We start from the raw sequence: 25,400 nt of genomic DNA on the forward strand, positions 1-25,400 counted from the left end.
ACCCAGGATTCCCACTACTGGGCATACACACTGAGGAAACCAGAATTGAAAGAGACACGTGTACCCCGATGTTCATCACAGCACTGTTTACAACAGCTAGGACATGGAAGCAACCTAGATGTCCGTCTGCAGACAAATGGATAAGAAAGTTGTGGTACATATACACAATGGAATATTACTCAGCTTTTAAAAAGAATGGGTTTGAATCAATTCTAATGAGGTGGATGAAACTGGAGCTTATTATACAGAGTGAAGTAAGTCAGAAAGAAAAACACCAATACAGTATATTAATGCATATATATGGAATTTAGAAAGATGGAAACAATGACTCTATATGCGATACAGCAAGAGAGACACAGGTAATAAGAACAGACTTTTGGACCCTGTGGGAGAAGGCGAGGGTGGGATGATTTGAGAGCATAGCATTGAAACATGTATGTTACCATATGTAAAACATGACTGGTCCATGTGCGGAGCATGAAACAGGGCACTCAAAGCCGGTGTGCTGGGACAACCCAGAGGGATGGGATGGGGAGGGAGGTGGGAGGGGTTTTCAGGATGAGGGACACATGTATACCCGTGGCAGATTCATGTCAGTGTATGGCAAAAATCACCACAATATTATAAAGTAATTAGCCTCCAATGAAAATAAATTAATTAAAAAATTAGAATATAGTGGTAGTGGAGAGGACAGATAAGATATAAGAGGTGTTTAGAAAGTAGAATTTGACAGAAGTTGCTGACCACTTGGATGTTGGGGATGAAGTTAGAAGAAAGCTTAGAAAATGGATTCTGTGGATTCTGTCTTGGGTGACAGGAAATTTGGGAGGATAGGTAATGCAAATAGACTTGAACACAAGGATTTGGAGTGTTCGGAGGGCACCTGAGACAAGTTGTTTAATAGATAATTAATCACTTTCCTAGTGCTTATAATCCTGATGTTGGCTAGTATTTATTTTCAGTTACATACTTGATGCAATTTCTAGGAATTTCATGTATATTACATAAGTTTGAGAAAAATTTTTGAAAAGGTAGATACTATTATTATCTCATTGTATAGATGAGAAAAGCAGTCTTGAAAGCGTCATGCAGTTGGAAACAGGTGCTGGCCTTTGAAACTAGTTCTGACTGACTTAAAAAATATATTCATAACTACTCTGTTGTATTTATTGTATTTGAGAGGGAATAGAGATGTAGACTGGGGAATTGCAAGCTTATCTGTAGCAGTTAATGAATGAGCACTCAGGGCACAGTATCTTAAATGAGAAGAGAATAGGGCCAGTGAAAGAACCTCGGAAAAACAAGTGTTTCAGAAGAAAAGATACCCTAGGTAGAGGAGAGGATCAGCAAAGTAATTTCTCAGAAATTAAGGGAAGAGAAAGTATGTCAGTGGAGTTCCCCAGGAACATGGTTCTGGGAAAGAGCATGTTGTTCTGGGGAGAAAGGTGAATAGGACAATTTCTGACTGGATATTTTGCAGGGAGACTATATTTTTTGCGCTAAAAAGCATAGCTAAATCCCGCAGAAATTGTAACATAACTTTAAAAAAATACTTTATTCTAGAATAGCTTTAGGTTTACAGAAAAATTGCAGAGTTAGAATAGAGGGTTCTGGTATACCCGACACCCAATTTCCTCCTGTGTTGTTAACAGCTTACATTGGTATATGGTACGTTTGTTACAACTAATGAACCAATTATTGATATGTAATTGGTAACTAGACTCCATACTTTATTTGTGGGTTTCCTGAGTTTTTGCCTAATGTCTTTTTCTGTCCAGGATCCCATCCAAAATTTCACCTTATATTTAGTCATCTTGTCAGTTTAGGCTCCTTTAGACTTTAACAGTTTTGAGGATTATTAATCAGGTATTTATAGAATGTCCCTTAGTATGGATTTGCCTGGGGAATTCCCTTCTGGTCCAGTGGTTAGGAATCCACACTTCCACTGCAGGGGATTTGGGTTCCATCCCTGACAGGGAACTAAGATCCCACAAGACACTCGGCATGGCAAAAACAAGCAAATAAATATATGAACTTGTCTGATATTTATTTATTTATTTATTTATTGCCTGATATTTATTCATTCATTCATTCCCCCCATGATTAACTGGGGTTATAGGCTCTTGGAAAGAACACAGGAAAAGTGCCATTTGCATCACGTCACATCAGGAGCATCCTGTCAGCATGACTTACCACTGATGGTGCCACCCTTGATCACCTGGCTGAGGCAGTATTAGTTAGGTTTGTTCACTATAAAATCAGCCCCGCCCCCCCCCCCCCATCAAACAGTACTCTGTGGAAAGAAGTCACTGTGCACAGTCTACACTTAAGGAGTGCAGAGTTCATGTCTCATCTCTTTGAAGGAGCAGTATTTTTGTAAATTATCTGGAATTCTTCTGTATGGAAGGTTATAAGCATAATTTCTAATACATTACTCAATATGCTAAAAAAGTAAGGCACTCTCTAAGGGCCTGTTTTCACAAAAGGGAAGAGGCAGATGAAGCAGGACCAGTGGGCTGTGGACAAACGAAAAAGGCAAGGTTGCTCTCTCTCTAAAGGCAAATGGCCATGTTAGCACTAATGGGAAATTAAACCTTTGGCCCACAGCAAAGTGAAATAACCCTCTGAGAAAGATGCTAAATTGGACCAAGGTCAGCTCTACCCCCTTTCTGCCAGAGCAATTGTATATATACTTTGAGAGGAAGCTTTTTTCTGGTTAGGCTCTTTGAATTCCCACAATTAAAATACAGCAAAGAATTACTAAATGCAAGGATAAGTTACTTTCAGTGAGATTTAATAGAAATAAACCCCTAAAGAGTTAAACTATTGAAATGATATAAAATAGTCATATATAAAATGTTTAATAAAAGATGGAGTTGCAAATGTAGCAAGAAATGAAAGACCCTCAAATATGGTTATGTAGATATATAGAAGAACCAAAGTGAAATGTTAGAGATGAAAAATATAACTGTTGAAGTTAAAATCTCGGTGGATTAATGAACCGAGGGATAGACCTAAATTACTTACCCAAAATGTAGTGCAAGAGACAAATTGATTGGAATGATACAATAATGAATCTAACATGTGTGTGACTGAAGTCTCAGAGAACAGAGAGCAAGCCATAAAGGAATAATGGCTGAGAAATTTGAAGAATTAATAAAAGATATGAATGTACAGGAAGTAGAATGTATATGAAGAATATTAAATACAAAGAAATTTATACCTACACACTGTAGTTAGGCTGAAGAATACATTCAGAGATAAAGAGAAAACCCTTAAAAAGCCACAGAGAACAGACAGGTAGCTTGCAGAGGAATGACAATCAGCCTGGTAGCCACAATGGAAGACTGAAGACATTGAGATCAAGTATTCAAAGTGCAGAGACAAAACAGCTTTCAGTCTATAATTGTACACCTAGCAGAGTGATTTTTTAAGAACAAGGGTAAAATGAAGTCATTTCCAGAAAGATGGAGGCTGGAAACCAACAGATCTTCGCTTTATGACCTTCTAATGGGCTTCCCTGGTGGCTCAGACAGTAGAGAATCTGCCTGCAATGCAGGAGACCCTGGTCTGATCCCTGGTGTGAAAAGATCCCCTGGAGAAGGGAATGGTAGCCCACTCCCATATTGTTGCCTGGAGAATTCCATGGACAGAGGAGTCTGATGGACTACAGTCCATGGGGTTGCCGAGAGTCAGACAACTAAGTGACTAACACTGCTATACTCCTACCAGTGGTTGTGTGCTGAAGGATGAAGGAAAAGAACACCAGGAGGAAGGACTGAGAGAGAAAATGCAGTGTTGAGCAAATAGATTGTAAGCATGAGAGTAAATCTAAACATTATCTGTATAAAATAATCTTTAATTTGCGAAGTTTAAAAAAAAGTCAACTTGTACTAGACAATATATTGTAGATCAAGAAGAAGTTGATTTGAAAGTGTTCTAAAATCCTTGTATTTTTTCAGGACAGGAGATGTTTAAAATATTGTTTAACTTGAGACCTTGTTTATATATATATATATATATATATACACACACACACACACATATATATATCCCCCAAGAGTGGATGCTAAGTTACTGGAAGAGAATATGTGATTTCCAGCCCTAGAAGTGGAGGAGATGGAATTTAAAAATAAACTTCCCAGAGGCATGAATAGAGAAACATGACATAAAGGAGAAGCGGGGTAGATAAAAAACAAATCCAAATATATCAGCCACAATTAAATGTAAATTAATAATTCTATCAGTTAAACAAGAGATGATCAGTTTGGATTTTTTTTTAATAGTCTATCTATACATACTCATTTCTTTTTCTTGGGGATGGTCTTGATTCCCGTCTCCTGTACAATGTCATGAACCTCCCCATTCATAGTTCATCAGACACTCTATCAGGTCTAGTCCCTTAAATCTATTTCTCACTAATACTGTATAGTCATAAGGGATTTGATTTAGGTCATAGCTGAATGGTCTAGGGGTTTTCTCCACTTTCTTCAATTTCAGTCTGAATTTGGCAATAACAAGTTCATGATCTGAGCCACAGTCAGCTCCCAGTCTTGTTTTTGCTGACTGTATAGAGCTGCTCCATCTTTGGCTGCAAAGAATATAATCTATCTGATTTCAATGTCGACCATCTGGTGATGTCCATGTGTAGAGTCTTCTCTTGTGTTGGTGGAAGAGGGTGTTTGCTATGACCAGTGCGTTCTCTTGGCAGAATTCTATTAGCCTCTGCCCTGCTTCATTCTGTCTCCAAGGCCAAATTTGCCTGTTACTCCAGGTGTTTCTTGACTTCCTACTTTTGCATTCCAGTCCCCTATAATGAAAAGGACATCTTTTTTGGGTGTTAGTTCTAGAAGGTCTTTGTAGGTCTTCATAGAACCGTTCAACTTCAGCTTCTTCAGCATTACTGATCGGGGCATAGACTTGGATTACTGTGATATTGAATGGTTTGCCTTGGAAACAAACAGAGATCATTCTGTCATTTTTGAGATTGCATCCAAGTACTGCATTTCAGACTCTTTTGTTGACCATGATGGCTACTCCATTTCTTCTAAGGGATTCCTGCCCACAGTAGTAGATATAATGGTCATCTGAGTTAAATTCATCCAATACAGTCCATCTTAGTTTGCTGATTCCTAGAATGTCAGTGTTCACTCTTGTCATCTCCTGTTTTGACCACTTCCAATTTGCCTTGATTCATGGACCTAATTTGATTCCAGGTTCCTTTGCAATGTTGCTCTTTACAGCATCGAACCTTGCTTCTATCACCAGTCCCATGCACAACTGGGTGTTGTTTCTGCTTTGGCTCCATCCCTTCATTCTTTCTGCAGTTATTTCTCCACTGATCTTCAATAGCATATTGGGCACTTACCGATCTGGGGAGTTCATCTTTCAGTGTCCTATCTTTTTGCCTATTCGTACTGTTCATGGGGTTCTCAAGGCAAGAATACTGAAGTGGTTTGCCATTCCCTTCTCCAGTGGACCGCGTTCTGTCAGACGTCTCCATCATGACCCGTCCGTCTTGGGTGGCCCCACACGGCATGGCTTAGTTTCATTGAGTTAGACAAGGCTGTGGTCCGTGTAATCAGCTTGGCCTGTTGTCTGTGATTGTGGTTTCGGTCTTTCTGCCCTCTGATGCCCTCTCTCAGTGCCTACCGTCTTAATTGGGTTTCTCTTACCTTGGACGTGGGGTATCTCTTTACGGCTCCAGCAAAGCGCAGCCGCTGCTCCTTACCTCGGATGTGGGGTAGCTCCCCTCGGCCGCAGCCCCTGGCCTCCCAAGAAAAAGAAATGCAAAAAAGCAAAATGGCTGTCTGAGGAGGCCTGACAAATAGCTGTGAAAAGAAGGGAAGCGAAAAGCAAAGGAGAAAAGGAAAAATATACCCATTTGAATGCAGAGTTCGAAAGAATAGCAAGGAGAGATAAGAAAGCCTTCCTCAGCGATCAATGCAAAGAAATAGAGGAAAACAGTAGAGTGGGAAAGACTCTCTTCAAGAAAATTAGAGATACCAAGGGGACATTTCATGCAAAGATGGGCACAATAAAGGACAGAAATGGTATGGACCTAACAGAAGCAGAAGATATTAAGAAGAGGTGGCAAGAATAAACAGAAGAACTGTACAAAAAAGATCTTCATGATCCAGATGGTGTGATCACTCAGCTAGAGCCAGACACCCTGGAATATGAAGTCAAGTGGGCCTTAGGAAGCATCACTATGAACAATGCTAGTGGAGGTGATGGAATTCCAGTTGAGCTATTTCAAATCCTGAAAGATGATGCTGTGAAAGTGCTGCACTCAATATGCCAGCAAATTTGGAAAAGTCAGCAGTGGCCACAAGACTGGAAAAGGTCAGTTTTCATTCCAATCCCAAAGAAAGGCAATGCCAAAGAATACTCAAACTACTGCACAATTGCACTCATCTAACATGCTAGCAAAGTGATGCTTAAAATTCTCCAAGCCAGGCTTCAGCAATACGTGAACCATGAACTTCCAGATGTTCAAGCTGGTTTTAGAAAAGGCAGAGGAACCAGAGATCAAATTGCCAACATCTGCTGGATCATTGAAAAAGCAAGAGAGTTCCAGAAAAACATCTATTTCTCCTTTACTGACTATGCCAAAGCTTTTGACTGTGTGGATCACAATAAACTGGAAAATTCTGAAAGAGATGGGCATACCACACCACCTGAACTGCCTCTTGAGAAACCTGCATGCAGGTCAGGAAGCAACAGTTAGAACTGGACATGGGACAACAGACTGGTTCCAAATAGGAAAAGGAGTACGTCAAGGCTGTGTATTGTCACCCTGCTTATTTAACTTATATGCAGAGTACATCATGAGAAACGCTGGGCTGGAGGAAGCAAGAGATTGCTGGGAGAAAGATCAATAACCTCAGATATGCAGATGACACCACCCTTATGGCAGAAAGTGAAGAAGAACTAAAGAGCCTCTTGATGAAAGTGAAAGAGGAGAGTGAAAAAGTTGACTTAAAGCTCAACATTCAGAAAACTAAGGTCATGGCATCCAGTCCCATCACTTCAGGGCAAATAGATGGGGAAACAGTGGCTGAATTTATTTTGGGGGGCTGCAAAATCACTGCCAATGGTGATTGCAGCCTTAAAATTAAAAGACGCTTCCTCCTTGGAAGGAAAATTATGACCAACCTAGACAACATATTAAAAAGCAGAAACGTTCCTTTGCCAACAAAGGTCCGTCTAGTCAAGGCTGTGGTTTTTCCAGTGGTCGTGTATGGATATGAGAGTTGGACTATAAAGAAAACTGAGTGCTGAAGAATTGCTGCTTTTGAACTGTGGTGCTGGAGAAGACTCTTGAGAGTCCCTTGGACTGCAAGGAGATCCATCCAGTCCATCCTAAAGGAGATCAGTCCTGAATATTCATTGAAAGGACTGATGTTGAAGCTGAAACTCCCAATACTTTGGCCACCTGATGCGAAGAACAGACTCATTGGAAAAGACCCTGATGGCTGGGAAAGATTGAGGGCAGGAGGAGAAGGGGACAACAGAGGATGAGATGGTTGGATGGCATCACCGACTCAATGGACATAGGTTTGGGTAGATTCTGGGAGTTGGTGATGGCCAGGTAGGCCTGGCGTGCTGTGGTTCATGGGGTCTCAAAGAGTCAGACACGACTGAGTGACCGAACTGAACTGATACGTACACAAAGAGACATTAAAATGGAAAAATTAAAGGTAAATTGTAATTATAAACCCATAACAAAAGCATGCCACTATGGTAGCTGACTGAATAACAAATAAATGAGTCTTTAAGGCAAAAAAAATTAACTGAAAATAGAGCCCGTAAAATGACCAAAAAACTTAGTTTACCTGGAAGATTCGACAATTTTAAATTTATGTGTATCCAGTAAAGGGACAACAGTATATACAGCAAACACTGGTGTATAGGCATACCTTGTTTTATTGCATCCTGCAGATAATAATGTGTTTTTTTTTATAAACTGAAGGTTTGTGGCAATCCTGCGTCAACCAAGTCTCTTGATACCATTTTTTCAACAGCTTTTTTAAATTGTTGTGTGTACATTGTTTTTAGTCATAATGTTATTGCACACTTAGTAGACTACAGTACAGTGCAAACATGGCTTTTACATGCACTGGCAAGTCCAAGAAACTCGTGTGACTCACTTTATTTCTGTATTTGGAACTTTACTTGCAATAAACTGGAACTGAGCTCACAGTATCTCCAAAGTATGCCTATACTGAAAGGAGAATTTACTAGTTTTGTTATCTGGGTGAGAGAGTTAAAGTGTAGCTCTTAATTGTTGGTAGTTTAAACAGATTCAAAATTTGTAAAAATACAGAGAATTTAATACTATACCAAATCTGATTTAGTTGACTCACATGTAGAGAACCCTGTGCTCTAAAATTAGAAAGTATGCATTTTTTTGGAACAAATAAGGACTGTTTAAGCCAATTAGTGATGCGTACTGGCCCCTCAGAAAAGATTAATATAATTTCAGATGCTTTATATCATATAGTTTCATGTACTCTTTACCATACAGATTCATGTACTTTAGCCATGTAGTAGTATTAATTTAGATGTTAACAACCCAAAGGAAAATTTACCCTTTGCTTGGAAATTAAAATGTGTATTTCTGAATAACCCATGAATCAAAGAATAAATCATGGTGGAAATTTAAAAATATATAGTGCTGAATAGTAATAAGAATACTGTTTGTATGCTCAGTCACCTCAGTTGTGTCTGACTCTTTACAACCCTATGGACTGTAGCCTGCCAAGCTCGTCTGCCCATGGGATTTTCCAGGCAAGAATATTGGAGTGGGTTGCCATTTCCTTCTCCAGGGGATCTTCCTGACGCAGGGCTCGAACCCACGTCTCCTGTATCTCCTGCATTGCAGGCTGATTCTTTATCCACTGAACCACTACATCAAAACTAATGACTCAGTTTTTTGAGTGCTTACTATATGTTTATTTGGGATCCATCAGTGACTGCATTAAGATTTCTTATGGAGCAATAAATATCATGAAAAAATAAACTATCTAGTATGGTGGAAAATGATGACGTCTTATGGGAAAATAGTAGAGAGCAGTGTAAAGGGCCTTGGAATGAATGGTTGGGATTGTGGGACAGGTTGCGGTATTAAAGGAAGCACTTAAGTTGGGCTTCATTGAGAGAGAGAGCTGAGTAAAGACCTGAAGACACTGAGTTAGCCCGGTGGGTGTCTGGAGGAAGAGGATCCCAGTTAAAGGGAATGGTTAGAATTCAGACCTGAAAGTTTGAGGGGATCTGGTATGTTCAAGAAATAGTGTGAGAGTAGACAAGATCAAAGAGATATAGGAGATGGCAGATCACAGAGGGCAGTCTTTGGCTTTTACTCAGAGTGGAAGTAGTAATCATTGAAAGGTTTTGAGCAGAGCAACAATGTGCTCTTATCTTTTAAAAGAATCGTCCATTGCCATGGTAAGAATAGACTATAAGGAGGAAGAGACAAATGGAGAGAGACCTATTTCAAGAGTAATGTAACAGTCCAGGTGAGAGATGATGATGGCTTAGATTGCAGTGACAGAGATAAAAGTGGTAAGAAATAAATGATTTCTCGATGCATTTTGAAGATAGAACAAATGTCTGACAGTATGAGAAAAAGAGCAATTAAAGATAATTCCAGGGTTTGTGTCCTGAGTGATAGAAGGATGGAGATGTCGTTAATTAAGTGATGAAGGCTTTGAGTGAACAAGATTTGGTGGTGATCAAGAGTTTAGTTTTTAATATGTTGAGTTTGAGATATCTTTTAGATACATCATTGGAGATGTCATGTTAGGTGGGTATATGGATCTTGAGTTAAGGGAAGAAGTATGGGCTGGGATGCAGTAAAAACTGTAATTAAGGGAAATGTATAACCTAAAATGCAAGAGGCTGTAAATTAATAAGCTAAGCATCTTTTGTTTAAAAAAAAAAAATAGGCAAAGAACAACAGAGTAGGCCCAAGAAAAGTAGAAGAAAGGAAATTAAAAATAAAAACAAAGAATAAATACAAAAGAAAGAAAAGGTCAGCAAAGACAAAACTTGCTTCTTCAAAAAGCACAGTAAAAGATAAACCTTTGTCTGATTGACCAAGGAAGAAAAAAAGAGAGCCTAAATAAAAAATATTAGGATTGGAAAGGGGGCATGACTGCAGATAAAGTAGAAGTTTAAAAATCATATTAGCAACATTAGCCAGTAAATGGAAACTCAGATGAAATGGACAAATTCCTTTAAAAATAAATAATGATCCAGAAGAGTTAGGAAATTTGAACAGTTCTGTAAGTACTAACCAGATTCAATCAGTAGTTTGTAAAATCTTCTTATGAAGAAAACATCAGGCTCATGGAATGAACATCTTTGGCCAGAGGGCAAGAATGTCTCAGAAGAGCTCAAAGATGAATGAGATCGTTACCAAAAGGATATAAGAGCTGGCTCGAAAAGGATTTTGCTGACTAACTGTGGGACAGTTTGCACATCAAAAAAAACATGACTGGAATGAAAGACGAAAAAATCCCTGTATCTATAGTCATATTCATGGAAAGAGAACAAGGTGGGGCAGAAAAGGAAAACTTTATAGAAGAATGTCACCTAGTAAATTGTGTACTTTTTTGTATGTTTAATATTAAATGACATATTTTTTAAAAGTAAATAGTGAGTCCTAAGTGAGGACATGGAAAGGCATCTGGCCATTGTAGTAGATATATGAATGAGGAGGGCTGGTAAGAAGTGAGAAGGTAGCTATGATGGATTATGTAGTTAAGGGAGGGTTATTTTCAAATGAGTCACTTCAGTATACATTATTAGGGAGCCGTTCACTAGTCTGATTTTTAAACTATATTTTAAAAGTACATGGTAAATAAAGTTCAAACTCTATATGTGTTAAAAAATGGAAAGCAAGTTACCCTTCACCATCCTCTGTATGCCCAGTTCCATTATTAACAGTTTCTTATTTATTGCTTATGTACATTAACATTGTTGAACAACCATCATCACTGTCCCTCTTGAGGATTTTTTTTGTTTTCCTAAACTGAAACTCTGTACTCATTAAACAATAACTCCCATTCCTCCCATCCCTCAGCCCCTAGTAACCAATTTCTGTTGCTGTGAATTTGACTACCCTAGGTACCTCATTAAGTGGAATCAGACAGTATTTGTCCTTTTGTGACTGACTTATTTTACTTGGCATAACGTTTTGGCAAGATTCATCCATATTATGACGTGTTGAAGTTTCTGTCCTTTTTAAGGCTGAATAATATTCCATATGTATATGAGATTTATATATATGTATATCATTTTATTTTTTACCAGAGTTCTTAAAAGAGGACTAATGTAGATGCAGAGATTTTTTAAAAATTGTAAACAATACATGTTAACTTTACATTAATAAGTTTTAAGGCCTAAAGGAAATGGAAAAAATGTCCATAAAAGTATTAACCCTTATTGGCTCAAGAAGTAGAAAACCTTTCTGGCTTACTTCACTCTGTATAATGGGCTCCAGTCACTGGGAAGACCCAGAAGAATCGGGTGGAGAGGGAGGTGGGAGGGGGGATCGGGATGGGGAATACGTGTAACTCTATGGCTGATTCATATCAGTGTATGACAAAACCCACTGAAATGTTGTGAAGTAATTAGCCTCCAACTAATAAAAAAAAAATACAAAAAAAAGAAGAAGTAGAAAACCTAAAAAAGGCCTCAGACTCAGCTGGTTTAGCGGCCACATATATGATCATATATGTGTGTTTGCTTTTATTAACATGTGTTTTGTGGTTGAGTATTAGTTTGAAATAATTTTTTATCTTCAAAATTTTAAAAGAGGTTGTTTTTCCTATCCAAGTAGATGTCTTTGCCAAGCTGCATCAGATCTCATCAAATTAAAAAATAATCTATTAGTTATGTTCAAAAAATCATAACTATTCAAGATTCAGTCTATATTATAGTTACTTTTCTGTGATGGGCAGTGCTGTTATGGATACTTTTGGATCTATACCTGGGCCACATGTGCGAGAGAATTGCCAGATTGAAGGGATTTGACTTTGCAAATGTATATTGTCAGTTTGTTTCCCATTTAAAATGCCATTAAAAGTACTTTGAGATGATTGATGAAATTAACAAATCTTTAGCCAGACTAAGGGAAAAAAGAAAAGATGCAAATTACTATACCTGAAATGGAAAAGGAACAACAGTACAGATCCTGCAGACATTGAATTTACAGAAATTTTATAGTTAGGTTTTACATTTTGGTCTGTAATGCATTTTGAGTTAATTTTTGCAAATGGTATGAGGTATGGGTCAAGTTGTTTTTTGTTTTTTTTTTTACATGGATGTCAAACTATGCCAGTACTATTTGTTGAAAAGACTGTCCTTTCTTTATTCAGTTGCCTATGTACTTTTCTGAAAAATCAATTAACCAGACAAGTCTACTTCTGAAATGTTTGGTCCCATTTATCTGTGTGTCTGTCCTTTTGCTAAAGCTCACTGTCTTGATTCTTATATCTTATTTTGAAATCAGGTAATGTGAATCCTCCAGCAAAATTTTCAAAGTTATTTTAGCTATTCTAGGTCTTTTGTCTTTTCATTTAAATTTTAGAATCGGTTTGTTTTTTTCCAAAATCATGGTGAGATTTTGATTAGGATTATGTTGAATCTATACATTAAATGGGAGGAGAATTGACATCTTAACAATATTAAGTCTTCTGACCCATAAATATGGTGTCTCTCTCCACTTATTTAGGTCTTATTTGATTTCTTTTGTCCATGTATTGTATTTTTTTTTCTGCATACAGATCATATTTTGCTAGATTGTGTCTTTCATGTTCTTGTAAATGATACTACTAAAAAAAATTTTTTCCCTACCTATTGCAAATCCTACAACTCTACCAAAACCCACTCACTAGTTCTAGTACCTATTTTGTGAACAAATCTTGTTGTTTGCAACAGGAGACAGTTTAATTTCTTCTTTTCCAGTTTATATGCCTTTTATTCCTTTCTCTTGTCTTACTGCTCTGGCTGGAACATCTAGTTGTAGAGGAAGGGTGAAAGTGAACATCCTGCAGTTTTCAGTCTTTTCACCTTTATGTATGAGAAAGTCTTGGTGACCTTGGGGTAGGCAGAGATTTCTTAGATAGGACGCAAACAACACAGGCCATTTAAAAATTTTTTTGTAAGCTAGACTTCCATCAAAATTATTAAATTTTGCTATTTAAAAGATATTATTAAGAGATATTTGTAGTGACTTTATTCATAATTACTGAAAGTGAAAAAGTTGGCTTAAAACTCAACATTCAGAAAACTAAGATCATGGTATCCAGTCCTATCACTTCATGGCAAATAGATGGGGAAACAATGGAAACAGTGACAGACTTTTTTGGGGGGGGCTCCAAAATCACTGCAGGTGGTGACTGCAGCAATGAAATTAAAAGACACTTGCTCCTTGGAAGAAAAGTTATGACCAACCTAGACAGCATATTAAAAGCAAAGACATTACTTTGCTAACAAAAGTCTGTCTACTCAAGCTATGGTTTTTCCAGAAGTCATGTATGGATGTGAGAGTTGGACTATAAAGAAAGCTGAGCACCGAAGAATTGATGCTTTTGAACCGTGGTGTTGGAGAAGACTCTTCAGAGTCTGTTGGACTGCAAAGAGATCCAACCAGTCCATCCTAAAGGAAATCAGTCCTGAATGTTCATTGGAAGGACTGATGTTGAAGCCGAAACTCCAGTACTTTGGCCACCTGATGCGAAGAACAGACTCATTGGAAAAGACCCTGATGCTGGGAAAGAGTGAATGCGGGAGAAGAAGGGGACAGTAGAGGATGAGGTGGTTGGATGGCATCACCGCCTCGATGGACATGAGTTTGAGTAAGCTCCAGGAGTTGGTGATGGACAGGGAAGCCTGATGTGCTGCAGTCCATGGGGTCTCAAAGAGTCGGACACGACTGAGCGACTGAACTGAACTGAAGCCCCTATTAATTTTAGAATATTTCCAGTCTTTTGTTGAAAATAGTGCTGCAAAGAATATCTTTGTACCTAGGGACAAGCATACTGGTGGAATTAATTCCCAGGAGTCTGGAGAATGCGTTGAAACTAGAGATACAGATGAGTGATTAAGAAGTTTATTGTTGTAATGATAAGAAACTGAAGTAGGGTAGAGGCAAAAGAAATGGGTATTTTGTCAAAAGTTTTACTTTTCATTTCAGGTTCTAAGAATTCGTTAACAAATAGTTGCAACTTTTAATAGAAGATTATGTGATTTCAGTAGTCATTAGAAAAAAAAATAGAAGCAACAGCATGTGTGTGTTACTTGTTCAGTCGTGTCTACTCTTTGCAACCCTTTGGACAGTAGCCTACCAGGCTCCTCAGTCCATGGGGTTCTCCAGGCAAGAATACTGGAGTGGGTTGCCATGCATTCCTTCAGGTGATCTTCCCAATCCAGGGATTGAACCTGTGTCTCTTATGTCTCCTGTATTGGCAGGCAAGTTCTATACCAGAAGTGCCACCTGGATAAACATAACCAAATTGAGCCGACCTACATCCGTATTTGAACAGTGCTGGGAAATCCCACATTAACAGCAGTTTGGAGTCACAATTGGGAAAGGATCTGGGGGCTCCTGTTTATAATCCCAGGCCACAAACCGGTATCATCATTAGGGCTGGCCAGGCCCTCAGCGCCTTACGACCCTCAGGCCTTAAGAGATTCCAAGACCCACTCTTTTTCTTACCTAAGATGCCACTTGACTAGCTGGTAACAATTGGTGTGCCAGCAGGCAGGCTTGTAGTCCATGCAGGGTTCAGGCAAAGTCAGAAGTTGGTCAGAGGCCTGTTCCCCTACTTCTGAAGCCTGAACAAGATACCTCCATTTTAGTTTCCCTCACAGTGAGGAGGGAAAAAATGAATTAGAAGTTATGTACTTCATCAATTCAAAGATGTGTATTCTTTTCACATTTTAACATGTTTGAAATCAGTGTTTATTTTACAGTTGATGGCTTCGTTCAGCTAACTGGAAGTACTTTGCAAATTTCTTTAGTAATAGTATATAAAATGTGCATGTTATAAACAATCTTATCCTAAATTCAGGAATATGCAGTAATAAGAAAGGATTAACAGGAAGGACTTAAATTTAGAAAATAAGGGGAAGCATCAGGCAAGGTTGATATACCTTTTTTGTTTACTTTCAGTATGTAAACCATTTTTCTGTTTTCTGTATGGTTTTCATATTTGATTTAATGATTGTCAGCTCTACTATTAGTGGATATTTAGATTCTAATTTTCTTTTGCTCTTTACAGATCATTAATGACACTGAATAGTTTTCTGTTTAGAGTTGGGGAATGTTTGAAGTTAGTTAGTGTATATAATGAAATTTAACAAATGTTCTGAGTGGCAAATTATTCAAAGAATTTCTGAGTTGATACTTTACAACTGGTAAGAGACCATTTTGAATTTTTTAGCTTAGATGTGGTTCTTTCAGTGTACAGTGAAGTCATTTACTCAGGACTTGGGTTCTAAAATCAATACCTAAGAAAAAAAGATTCTTAAAATTGTGCACTAATTACAGTACCTAATGGTACCTAGTTTTTGTCTACCCTGTGTAGTTACTTGGAGGCCAGCTACTTTATGGGGTTATTAACCAAACTGAAAAGACTACAGTAATCATTTTTGACTCCTTTTCTTTGTATTTTCCTTTCTTTTTTTCTTACTTACTTTTCCAAGAAATAGTTACCAAACACCTACTCTGTTAGGCATGGTCCTAGGGGCTGAGAATTCAACACTAAACAAAACCGACAAAAGCCCTTACCCTCACAGTGCAAGACAGGTAAAAAAAAATTAAGTAAATTATGGTATATTGCGAGGGGGGAGGGTAACATGGAAGGACAATAGTATTGGTGGTTTGATGTTGCTGTTTTCCTGGTCAGGGAAATACAGAAAGCCACTGAGAAAGTGACCTTTGGGTGAAGATTTAAAAACAGTGAGAGCATAAACTATGAGATTATCTGGGAAAAGAATAATCTGCCAAGCAGAGGGAGCAGGGAGCTCAAAGGACCCTGAAGTGGGATGCCAAGTAGGAGTATGCCAGGCGTGTTGTAGGTTTTGCAGCTGCAATGTGGCGAGAATAGCTGGAAAGGAGCAAATGGTTACCAGGACTAGGGATTGGAGAGAGAATGCACGGTCAGAGTGTTCAAGACTTAGAGGCCGCGGTGGGGACTTGGATCTCCACCCTGAGTGAGGACAGAACCATTGTGGGAGCGATGTAAGCAGCAGAGTGATAGGTCAGATTTATACTCTGAAAGGATCTAGACTGAAGTGAGGCAAAGGTAGAAGCAGGGAGACCAGTTAAGAGGCTCATATAGTAATTCAAGCAAAAGATTATTATAATTTAGACTAGGAGGCAATAGTAAGTAGTAGTTGAAGTCTGTTGTTTTTAATTGTTATTTTTAAATAATTTCAAATTAAAGTTGCAGTATACTACAAAGATCTCTTGTGTGCCTCTCGCCAGATCCCCCAGTAATTAATGTTTTACCATATTTACTTTAATCTCTTACTGCTCTTTTATACGCACAGGTACACATACACACACTTCAGAACTATTTGAAAGTATGTTGCAGACAGACACCCTAATTAATACTTCAGTGTCCATGCTGCTGCTGCTGCTAAGTTGCTTCAGTTGTGTCTGACTCTTTGTGACCCCATGGACTGTAGCCCACTAGGTTCCCTTGTCCATGGGATTCAGGTAAGAATACTGGAGTGGATTGCCGTTTCCTCCTCCAAGGGATCTTCCTGACCCAGGAATTGAACCCAAGTCTCTTTAAGTCTCCTGCACTGGCAGGGAGGTTCTTTACCACTAGTGCCACCTGGGAAGCAATGTCCATAAAAACAGCTATTCTCCGTACATAGTTGTATTAATAAGCTTGGGCTGCTATAACAAAATACCACAAACTGCCTTAAACAGCAGAAATTTTTCTCACAGTTCTGGAGGATGGAAAGGCTAGATCAAGGTCTGACAGGGTTCAGTTTCTGGTAAAAGGTGTCTTCCTGGCTTGTAGATGGCCACCTTCTTACTGTGTCTTCATGTGGTGGAGGAAGGTTTGGGAGGAAGGAGAGGTCTCCAAGGTCTATTATAAGAACACTCATGTCTTCTTATCAAGGCCCCTTTTGTCCTCATTTAACCTTAGTTACCTCCGTATAGACCTTATCTCCAGACACAGTCATATTGGGGGTTCAGTTTAGTCACGTCTGGCTCTTTGGGACGCCATGGACTGCAGCATGCCAGGCCTCCCTGTCCATCACCAACTCCCAGAGTTTACTCAAAGTCATGTCCATTGAGTCGGTGATGCCATCCAACCATCTCACCCTCTGTTGTCCCCTTCTCCTCCCACCTTCGATCTTTCCCAGCATGAGGGTCTTTTCAAATGAGTCAGTTCTTCGCATCAGGTGGCCAAAGTTTTGGAGTTTCAGCTTCAACATCAGTCCTTCAGGACTGATTTCCTTTAGGATGGACGGGTTGGATCTTCTTGCAGTCCAGGGGACTCTCAAGAGTCTTCTCCAGCACCACAGTTCAAAAGCATCAACTGTTCAGCGCTCGGCTTTCTTTATAGCCCAACTCTCACATCCATACATGACCACTGGAAAAACCATAGACTTGACTAGACAGACCTTGGTTAGCAAAGTAATGTCTCTGCTTTTTAATATGCTGTCTAGGTTGGTCATAACTTTTCTTCCAAGGAGTAAAGCGTCTTTTAATTTTACGGCTGCAGTCACCATCTGCAGTGATTTTGGAGCCCAAAAAATTAAAGTCTGTCACTGTTTTCCACTGTTTCCCCATCTACTTGCCATGAAGTGATGGGACCAGATGCCATGATCTTGGTTTTCTGAACGTTGAGCTTTAAGCCAACCTTTTCACTCTCTTCTTTCACTTTCATCAAGAGGCTCTTTAGTTGTTTGCTTTCTGCCATAAGGGTGGTGTCATCTGCACATCTAAGGTTATTGATACTTCTCCCTGCAATCTTGATTCCAGTTTGTGCTTCATCTGGGCCAGCGTTTCTCATGATGTACTCTGCATATAAGTTAAATAAGCAGGGCGACAATATACAGCCTTGACATACTCCTTTCCCTGTTTGGAACCAGTCTGTTGTTCCATGTCCAGTTCTAACTTGCTTCCTGACCTGCATACAGATTTCTCAAGAGGTAGGTCAGGTGGTCTGGTATTTCCATCTCTTTCAGAATTTTCCAGTTTGTTGTGATCCACACAGTCTAAGGCTTTGGCATAGTCATTAAAGCAGAAATAGATGATTTTATGGAACTCTCTTGCTTTTTCGATAATCCAGCAGATGTTGGCAATTTGATCTCTGATTCCTCTGCCTTTTCTAAAACCAGCTTGAACATCTGGAAGTTCACGGTTCACGTACTGTTGAACATTGGGGGTTAGGGACTTCAACATATGAATTTCGGGAAGACACATGAATTTTGAGAAGACACAGTTCACTACATTGCAACAATTGCTGCGTAGCATCTGTACAACCACCAAAATCAGGAAATGAACATTGACACAGTACTATCGTGGAATCCACAGTCCCTAGCTGGATTTTGCCAGTTATCTCAGAAATGGTCTTTACAGGTCCAGGGCCATTTGTTAGAATTAATTGTCATGTCTCTTTACTTTTCTTCAGTCTGAAACAGTTCTTTGGTCTTTCCTTATCTTTCATGTCCCTTTAATTTTTTAAGACTATAGATCAGTAACTTGTAAAATAACCATAAATTTGTATTTGTCTGATTATTTTAAAAATAGACTCAGGTTATTCAGTTTTGGATAGAAATATCACAGAAGTGATGCTGTGTTCTTAGAGCATTATGCCTATTTGGAGGAACATAATGTTAATCTGTCAGTTTTGTGGGCAAGAATTTTGAGACTTTACAAGTAATCCTATTCTGCTTTAAACTGTCTCTCACCAGGTTTAACATCCATTCATGATTGTTGCTTGAGTCAGTTTTTGGTGTGATGTTTGCCAGATGTTGGTTTTTAATTCCTTCATTCCTTACACATATATAGGTTGGCATTTGATTATAAGGCAGGGCTTTCCCCCTTCCTTGGTGGCTCAGAGGGTAGAGCATCTGCCTGTAATGTGGGAGACCTTAGTTCGATCCCTGGGTTGGGAATATCCCCTGGAGAAGGAAATGGAAACCCACTCCAGTATTCTTGCCTAGAGAATCCCATGGATGGAGGAGCCTGGTAGGCTACAGTCCACCGGGTCGCAAAGAGTCGGACACAACTGAGCGACTTCACTTTCACTTTCACTTTTCTGCCTTCTGGTGTATTTCTTTAATTACTTTCATCAGTATGTGTTCAAGGATTGCTACTTTATTCAGTTGGTTATAGTCTTTTACTAGTATTTATTTTGACACAGTTTATCCATTCAATAGATTTGGCCACTGGGAACCTCTTGAAGGTAGTGCCTGTATTCTTTTGACATCACTCTGTACTTTACTAGTATAAGATGTTCTGAGCTCTTGTAGTGATACTTTCTTTCCTGGCCTGGAATCAGCCATTTCTCCTGGTTCCTCTAAGAAACAAAGATCTTGGTATTAGGTGCCTGGGATATTACTACTTCTAGGCCTTTTCAATGGAGAGATTTAAGAAATAGTTATATGTAGACACATACATTTTTTCACTGGATGTTTTCTGTGTATAACTGTGAATTCATACCAAGACTTCCAATTAAATTCCAGCACCACAGGGTTTATTTCTAACCTTCCTTCCCACATTTTTAGCTTCCCCTAAATCTGTATATATTTCAAAAAGTAGCATTAATGAGATATGTATTTTGAGTTTGGATATGGAATGTGAAAGAGAGGAGTCAAAGATGACTTGATTTTTGGCTGAGAAAAGCCACCACAGAAGAAATAACCATTTACAGAGATGAAGAAGACTGTAGGAGAGGAGAGAATTCAGAAGAAGAAATCACAACATTGCGTGTTGAGTCTGAGCTGTGTATTAAACATCCAAGAGAGAATTGGGTAAGCATTTGGGTATCTGAGTCTGAAGTTCAAAGAACAGGTCCAGGCTGAGATACAAATTAGTTCAAGACAATCAGGTAAACTTTTTGGACAGAAATTATTATATCTCCTTAATCAGTTATGAAAGGATCAGAAATGTATCATTTTAATGGAAAATTAGAATACAGGCAGGTAAAAGGGAAAAAAATAAAGATCTGTACTTATAAAACTTAATTCCATGTTCTTTCTGATCTCTTTCATTGATTTTTTCCTAACACGAGATCATTCTGTAATTACTGTCCCCCACCCCCCGCCAGTTGATGATTTCTTTATTTCCATTTCCTTAAATTTTCATTTTCTCTAGTCCCAGACCACATTCAGGTTTCTTCAGTTGATCCAGAAATGTGATTTACAGCAGACGTCCAAACCTGTATCCATTTCAGTAACACAGATTAGTTATATTCTATTACTCTATACTTTGAGTCTCTTAATCTCTCCAGTAGTAATTGAGGGTGGGAATTCCCTGGTTAGAACTTTCTATTTTCATTGCAAAGTGCCTCAGTTCAGTCCCTGATCTTGGGGAACTAGATCAGGCCATGGGGCCTGCTCAGGCCCACAGGCCATGGGGCATGCTCAAAAAGAAAAAAAAAAAAAAAAAACTTTGGGATGATTCGTTCTGGGGAAAAGTAGAGATGAGGTGGAGAGGGGTCAGAATCTGACATGAGTTAAATTTAAAATTTGGGGCTTTTTTCTATGGGTGAGTAGAAAACACTGAAGATTATGTAGGATAGGTTATCATAGAAAAGGAAAATTCTGTGTTAGGTGTTTCTGGGGACTGTGAGTAATGCATTAAAGGTAGAACTTTGAAGGGGAAGAGATGAGACTGGAAGAGAAGGTAAAAATCTGGAAAATGAGTGAAAACTAAGGCGTTTGACCTAGAGAGCATATTAAAAAGCAGAGACATTATTTTGCCAACAAAGGTCCGTCTAGTCAGCTGTGGTTTTTCCAGTAGTCATGTAATGATGTGAGAGTTGGACTATAAAGAAAGCTGAGCACTGAAGAATTGATGCTTTTGAACTGTGGTGTTGGAGAAGACTCTTGAGAGTCCCTTGGACTGCAAGGAGATCCAACCTAAAGGTCCCTTTAATCCATCCTAAAGGAAATCAGTCCTGAATATTCATTGGAAGGACTGATGCTGAAGCTGAAACTCCAGTACTTTGGTCACCTGTTGCAAGGAACTGACTGATTGGAAAAGACCCTAATACTGGGAAAGATTGAAGGTGGGAGGGGAAGGGGATGACAGAAGATGAGATGGTTGGATGGCATCACCACCTTGATGGACATGAATTTGTGTAAGCTCCAGCAATTGGGTGATGGACAGGGAAGCCTGGCATGCTGCAGTCCATGGGATCGAAAAGAGTCAGACACAACTGAGCAACTGAACTGAAGGTGTTTGGACATTTTCTAATAAGCAGTTGGAAATCATTGACAGATTTCATATGAGAAATAATTGGATAATGTTTACATATTAGAAGATGAATTTGGCCAACAATGTATAGGATAAATTTGAGAAGATCAAGTCCAAGGCAAGATAAACAGTTAAGAGATTATTGCAGTAGTTGTCCAGGTCAAAAGTGATAACCCAGCAAAGAACAGTGGTAGGAAGAAAAGGAAAAGAGGAAATAAATTTGGCATATATTGGAGACAAAATTGGTTGGACTTGCAGATTTATCAAAATGGGGTAAGGATTAGGTAGGGAGAAAGAAGAGCCAGAAAAAACAGCTGAAATTCTGGCTAAATATAAGAGCAGTAACAGATGGAGGAGGAGGAAGATTATTAATAAAATATTGAGAAATCAGGTTCAGGGTGCCTCTGAGATGTTGAAGTAGATGTATGTGTTGACTGGTAAAGAGAAATCCAGACGTGAAATCTATGGATGTTGGAGTCATACTCAGGTGGTAGTAGTTAAATGTGGATCGTTCTGCTGATAGCATTCCATTTTCTGTTGACTGAGTGCTATTCTAAATGGTTTACATACATTGTTTTATTATTTAATTCTTTTAACAACTCATGAAGTTGTCATTTCTCAAAGGAAGAAAGGTAACATACAGAAGAGTTAGGTAATGTATAAGCCCTAAAGCTGTTAAGTGACAAAGCCAGGAATGGAACAGACTGATTTCAAACCTGAAATCTGAAAACACTATGCTACCGACGAATCAAGAAGAGTGCTCAGGAGAGAACCTTGGGAAGCATCAGCATTAAAGGAGGAGGATCACAGGTAGAGCTGCCTGTAACTATACATGCCTGCCTATGTATATATGTGGAGGGGTAGCTAGAGACGTCAGAGGAGAACTAAGCGGTTAAGACAGACCAAAAGAGGCTTTATTAGATTATTCTGTGTACCAAAAGTTTGGTGGAAATGATACCTCTCTGTAGAAATAGCATTTAGAAAAAACTCGCCTTGACCCCCTGCCTTGGCCCTGAAGGGGTGGATGGGCGAGTTGGGTGCTATGGCTTGAGCCTGGGCGGCCGCGGCGGCATCAACTGGAGGCGGCGGCGCGTCCTCCTCGCCCGGCGGTGATTGGAGCGAGCGGCCGCGGCCCCGGATGAAGCTGCTCGGGCTGACTGTGCCTAAGGCTGGCGTCCGTGTAGCTGGTGCGAAGGATGTGGACCCTGTGGAACCGCTGACCCGCTCCCTGTAAGTGAACAACGTGATGAGTGGCCGGGGCGGCTGCGGGCGGAAGGAAGGAGAACCACCAGTGGCATGTGTGCAACGGTGAGAAGTTATGCAAGTCACTCCAGGCTGTCTTTGTTCAGAGTTACCTTGATCAAAGAACACAGATCTTAAACAATAGCATTGAGAAGTTGGGCTGGCTATTTATCCAATTATATCTCTTCTTCACCTGTTTTTACCCTGTTTATGTCTAGACCGTTTATCAATGGGTTGCTAGGAAGAGGCTCAATGTTTGTGTTTTCACCAGATCAGTTTCAGAGACTGCTTAATATTAACCTGGACTGGGAAACCCATAGACTTCTTGATTTAGGTGCTGGAGATGGAGAGGTCACAAAAATCATGAGCCCTCATTTTGAAGAAATTTATGCCACTGAGCTGTCTGAAACTATGACATGGCAGCTACAGAAGAAGAAATACAGAGTGCTTGGTATAAATGAATGGCAGAATACAGGGTTCTAGTATGATGTCATCAGCTACTTGAATTTGCTGGACCGTTGTGATCAGCCTCTGACTTTGTTAAAAAGATATCAGAAGTGTCTTGGAGCCAACCAGAGGCAGGGTCATCCTTTCTTTGGTCTTACCTTTTCATCCCTATATGGATAACGTAGGTGGCAAATGGGATAAACTATTGGAAATTTTGGAAATCAAGGGACAAAATTGGGAAAAACAAGTGAATAGTCTGCCTGAAGTTTTCAGAAAAGCTGGTTTTGTTATTGAAGCTTTCACCAGACTGCCATGCCCGTGTGAAGGCGACATGTATAATGACTACTGTGTTCCAAATGATGCTGTCTTTGTTCTCAAACGCATGTAAACATGTGGATGTTGAGGTCTTCAGAGTCCATCCCAAGAAGGTACACTCCAGAAGAGGGTCTGAGTGTTCAGTTATATGAAAAGAGGACCTTCAGGGACTGCCATTCTAAATACCATGTAGGATTTTTAAAAGCCAAAATCCTAATTATTGCCTTGTAGTGTGTAAAAGGAATGTTTTTTTAAAAAACAAAAACCCAACTCTTCGAGGATTTTATCTTTACTCAATTATGTAGGTCACAGTCCGATTATGGAAGATATACTTAATTGCAGTGTGGACTCATTCCCAAAGCAATAGTCATGACTTTACAGGGAACTAGTAAATGTGGGTTGTTTGTAATAAAATGAAGACTGGGCAATAAATCTGTCTTTCCAGTTGCAAATACTGGTTATAAAGTATAGCCACTGATCCTCTTTCAGGTTTAGAAATTCTGTCATTATTCAAGAAAATGTTTTTAATCATGCTAATAAGCTTTTTTTGGAGGTGGGGACAAAAAGCTCGCCTTTGGGTTTAGTAGGTTGGAATTTGTCGGTAACCTCGGTACCTGCCGTTTGAGTGGAGTGGCGGCAGCTTAAATGAGATATTAGCGTATTTTATACGAAGCTCCTCATTAGTGGATTACGTATTTTTTAAGTACAGAAAAAAGGTAGCTCCTATAATTATGGAATTACTAGAAATGAAAGTGGAGACAGTGACTATATAATACTCTTTCAGATCTCTAAATCTGAAAGACCTTAACCGACTCAGGTAAGTTGATTTGGATTGGTTTAAATATGGGTACTTTTTTTTTTTTTTTTGTCGGAGCCCCATGGCATATGGACTTGTAGTTCCCTGACCAGGGATCAAACCTGTGCCCCCTACGTTGAAAATGTAGACTCCCAGCCACTGGACCACCAGGGAAATCCCCATGGATACATTTTTTGAGAGAACATAAGTTCCATCTAATGATTTCTGCTTCTCTGTGAAATAGGATATTAGGCTTATCTTCTAAGAGTGAGAAAGAATGTGGTAAGGGTGCATCACGAAAGTGGAAAAGTTCGAAATAGGTCTAACAGCAAGTTAGAGAAGATGCTAATTAAAGACACGTGGAAGGAAGGCCCAGTGAGGAGGAGACTGAATTGTTTCAATACTGTTGGTGTGATTTATTTCAGCAGAACCCAGGGACAGAAATATAGGTGCAATAAAGGCATTCAGTTGGATTGATCCAGATTTAGGATTTTGTTGAATACATGTGATAGGCTATAAACTGTAGGGAGAATGAAAAGCATATGAAGGTTTTAATATGGATGGTTTAGATAATGGATCAAAAAGACTGTGGAATTGGTAGAAGAATTGAGTACTAGAAGAGACTGTACATGAGTTAAGCGAAAATAAAGAGATGAGACCTTGATGAAATTGAAGGACAGATACAACAAAGTGGGTGGTTGTGGTCAGAAAGGGTGATTTGAAAGTGTAGGAAGAAGTTGTTCTTGGGAGGTCACTGAATTTGAAGTTGAAACTAGAAAATGTGATGAATCATCCATGTGGACATTAAGATTGTTCAGGATAATAATGAAACTTGGGTTTGCTTGGCTCAAGGTTCTAGATAGTAAATAAATTAGGCCTTGCCTTGGACCTTTAAAAAAAGATTGACCGAGGTATGTTTATGGGCTCAAATTCCTTATTTTCCAGGACATTCACCTGGTAATGAAACTGGCAGCAGAGCCTCTCTTCCAGCAGATGGGAAGATGAAAAGAGTCTGTCTACAATAATAGTGGAAAGGAGGTTAAGCAGTTTGTCTAAGGTCACATTCTGGTTGGATTCACACTCCTTCCACTAACCCTGGTGTTTTTACAACAAATTGAACTACTTCAACTCAATTTT

At 39.2% G+C, this 25,400-nt stretch overlaps 2 protein-coding genes across 7 annotated transcripts in view; both read left to right on the forward strand.

The window, feature by feature from the left end:
* RPRD2 (regulation of nuclear pre-mRNA domain containing 2) overlaps positions 1 to 25,400 on the forward strand; it is a 93,808-nt gene that overhangs the window by 16,500 nt on the left and 51,908 nt on the right. The gene's annotated exons all lie outside the window — the stretch shown is intronic.
* METTL9 (methyltransferase like 9) lies at positions 16,167 to 24,023 on the forward strand. The gene is given in 6 exon segments (XM_043462250.1): positions 16,167 to 16,255; positions 22,608 to 22,669; positions 22,672 to 22,726; positions 22,728 to 22,898; positions 22,900 to 23,248; positions 23,250 to 24,023. Coding segments are annotated over 6 exon segments (1,017 nt in total). The 3' UTR covers positions 23,541 to 24,023.

This window comes from Cervus canadensis, chromosome 2 (genome assembly GCF_019320065.1).
Source record: "Cervus canadensis isolate Bull #8, Minnesota chromosome 2, ASM1932006v1, whole genome shotgun sequence".
NCBI classification, from domain to species: Eukaryota; Metazoa; Chordata; class Mammalia; order Artiodactyla; family Cervidae; genus Cervus; species Cervus canadensis.